Consider the following 2,764-nt stretch of genomic DNA (forward strand, 5'->3'; position numbering starts at 1 on the left):
TAACAAAAGGCAAGGCAGAAGAGTAGTTCTAATTAGAAAATCACGTTGTAATTGAGGATACCAAATTTATATAAATTAAATACAAACTCACCATCAATTCTTGGTGATTACAAAGATTTAATTGAATCTTTATAGATTCATCATCCACCAAAGTTTCAATCACCTGAACGTTGTCTAATTTTTTCCATTTAAGACAATATTTTGAACAAGTTTCTTGCAACTACACAATAATCTTAATCCAATATTAAACTATTTAATTCCATAGAAATCTGTGAAAAAACTGATAAAAGAATCAACACCCGAGTTGCCTGCCTCCAAATGTCTCCGTTACTGATCTGACTCGCAAATAAACTTGAGAGGTTTCTGCTCTTGGGACGAAGTTTTCTGGGATCACTTCCAATCGCCATCTTCAAACAGTTGAGAAATTCAGTAAATGACGCTTTTGAGAGTTTCGAACTCCAGAGCCTGTCGTCACCGTGTGTCAAAGCTCTTTTTCCACTCTGAAACTCCTCCGGCTACGGGTCAACATTGACGATCTCAAGTCCAAAATGTTGACATTGTGGCGACACCCAAGTTTTCAAATCCGCAAAAATAGTTTCTGGATTAAGAACTAAATCATATAAAAAAAGAAGCTCTGCTGCCCTTTTTCTTTCTTCAATTCTTCTTAATCGAGCTTTTTGATAAAGTCTCTGCAATTTTCTCTCTCGCGCTCTGAGTCTTTTGTTTTTGTTTTTCTCTATAACTCTCAGACGTATTGCGTACTTTTTTTTTTTTTTGAGCTTTCCCTGTTTCGAAAATGAAGCTCGCGAGGTTCGTTCTGTTTGTTTGCACGTGTTCTTCTGTACTGCTCTCGGTTTTTGCAGAGGGGGAGTGTGACTCGGGAGATACGGACAGAAACAAGTCCGCGGCCCTTAAACTGAAGTTGGCTGCTATTGCGTCGATTTTGGTGGCCGGGTCGATTGGAGTGTCTCTACCGTTTCTGGGTCGGGTGATCCAGGCTTTGAGTCCAGAGAAAGATTTCTTCTTCATAATCAAAGCCTTTGCTGCAGGGGTGATTCTAGCTACTGCGTTGGTTCACATTCTTCCGGATGCGTTTGAGAACTTGAGTTCGCCCTGTTTGAATGAGATTCCGTGGGGGAAGTTCCCGTTCAGCGGCTTCATCGCCATGCTTTCCGCCATTGGAACGTTAATGGTGGATTCTTTTGCTACTGGGTATTTCAATAGGACCCACTTCAACCAGGCTTTACTAGTGAAGCAAGGAGAGGAGGAGCATGTGGGTCATGTTCATATGCATACACATGGGGCTCACGGCCATGGCTCCGTCTTGCCGTCCGATGGTGAGAATGCTCTCGCCGGCGGGAGTGATCTTACCCGTCACCGGGTTATCTCTCAGGTAAAAACCATTCTTTCTTCTTCCTTCTTAAACTAGTTTTGAGTAATGAATGAAAAATTCTATTTTCTTGTAATCAGAAATTAAATGTACTTGAAATTTGATGTTGTTGACAGGTGCTGGAGTTGGGGATTGTGGTGCATTCAGTGATAATTGGGATTTCACTGGGAGCTTCTGAGAGACCCGCCGACATTCGACCTCTTGTCGTAGCTTTGAGTTTTCATCAGTTCTTTGAAGGCATGGGACTTGGAGGGTGTATTGTTCAGGTAAAAATCTTAAACCAAGTAGTAATCTTGTTGGGTAACGGCCAAATAATTTTGAGTATTGAGTAAATATTTATGACGTTCTTGATTGGCAATGCAGGCAAAGTTCATGTCGCGAGCAGTAGCAACGATGGCTCTTTTCTTCTCCCTGACCACCCCACTTGGGATTGCAGTTGGCATCGGTATTTCTTCTGTTTACAACGAGAACAGTCCTACTGCTCTGATAATAGAAGGAATTTTCAATTCAGCAGCAGCAGGGATTCTGATCTACATGGCACTCGTTGACTTACTCGCCGCTGATTACATGAGCCAAAGACTACAAACACAGGGAAGGCTTCAGATCTGGGTCAGTCTTTCTCTCCTTCTCGGAGCAGTTTGCATGTCCCTCCTCGCCATATGGGCCTGATTTTCTACTCTTCTTCATCTTCTTCTTCTTTATTTGTGTATCTACATTTATGCCTGCAAATGCCAGTCTCTTCTCTCAAGGAGATTGTAAACAAGCTAGGAGATATTTTCTGCTGTAACGAAGAATATTTGCTTTACCAATACCAGTTGCAGAAGAATTGAAGTTATTAAAGAGTGTTCTCAAGGAAAAAAAGGGCTTAAAAGCAGCTGAAGGTGCTTGATCAAGTAAAAATGCTCTGAGAAAAACACCGTTGACAGAGAATATAATATGAGATCTGCAAGTGAAACCATATCCACCCTTCATTTGCAAAAGGAGACGGAGACAAATTCCAATTTTCAAAGCTTTTACTCTTGGAGCAATCGGAAGGATAAACTCTCAAAAATCTACTTTAAACTAATTATTCTCGAAAATATCTTAATTGATTGATATGAGGGAGGATATCGAGCATGGGCTGATACCTATGGGGTTTCAGCATGAATCCTTCTTAATCTCAAACTTTTAAATTTAAGCCTTATACAAAAATATTTAGCTATTTGAATTTTATTTTTCTGCAAATGATATTTTTACCAATTATTTTCCATTCTTTCCCTTTGGAACCCCAAGAAAAGAAAATAAAAGAAAGAGAAAAAGAAAAGAAAGAGAAAAGAAAAGAAAATAGGTTTTTTTTTTTCTTGTTTGGATGCCCATGGAAAATAAGGGAGAAAA

At 39.9% G+C, this 2,764-nt stretch overlaps 1 protein-coding gene across 1 annotated transcript; it reads left to right on the forward strand.

Moving 5' to 3' along the window:
* Positions 1 to 796: 796 nt before the first annotated feature.
* Positions 797 to 2,155, forward strand: LOC137952238 (zinc transporter 8-like). Its single transcript, XM_068799335.1, has 3 exons — positions 797 to 1,393; positions 1,507 to 1,656; positions 1,754 to 2,155. Exons 1-3 carry the CDS (start codon positions 797 to 799, stop codon positions 2,057 to 2,059), a joined length of 1,053 nt encoding a protein of 350 aa, XP_068655436.1. The 3' UTR covers positions 2,060 to 2,155.
* The last annotated feature ends 609 nt before the right edge of the window (positions 2,156 to 2,764 follow it).

Source organism: Aristolochia californica, unplaced genomic scaffold, assembly GCF_029961685.1.
Source record: "Aristolochia californica isolate CCGP_79_NKW_82.1479 unplaced genomic scaffold, dmAriCali1.0.hap1 SCAF_15, whole genome shotgun sequence".
Classification (NCBI taxonomy): Eukaryota; Viridiplantae; Streptophyta; class Magnoliopsida; order Piperales; family Aristolochiaceae; genus Aristolochia; species Aristolochia californica.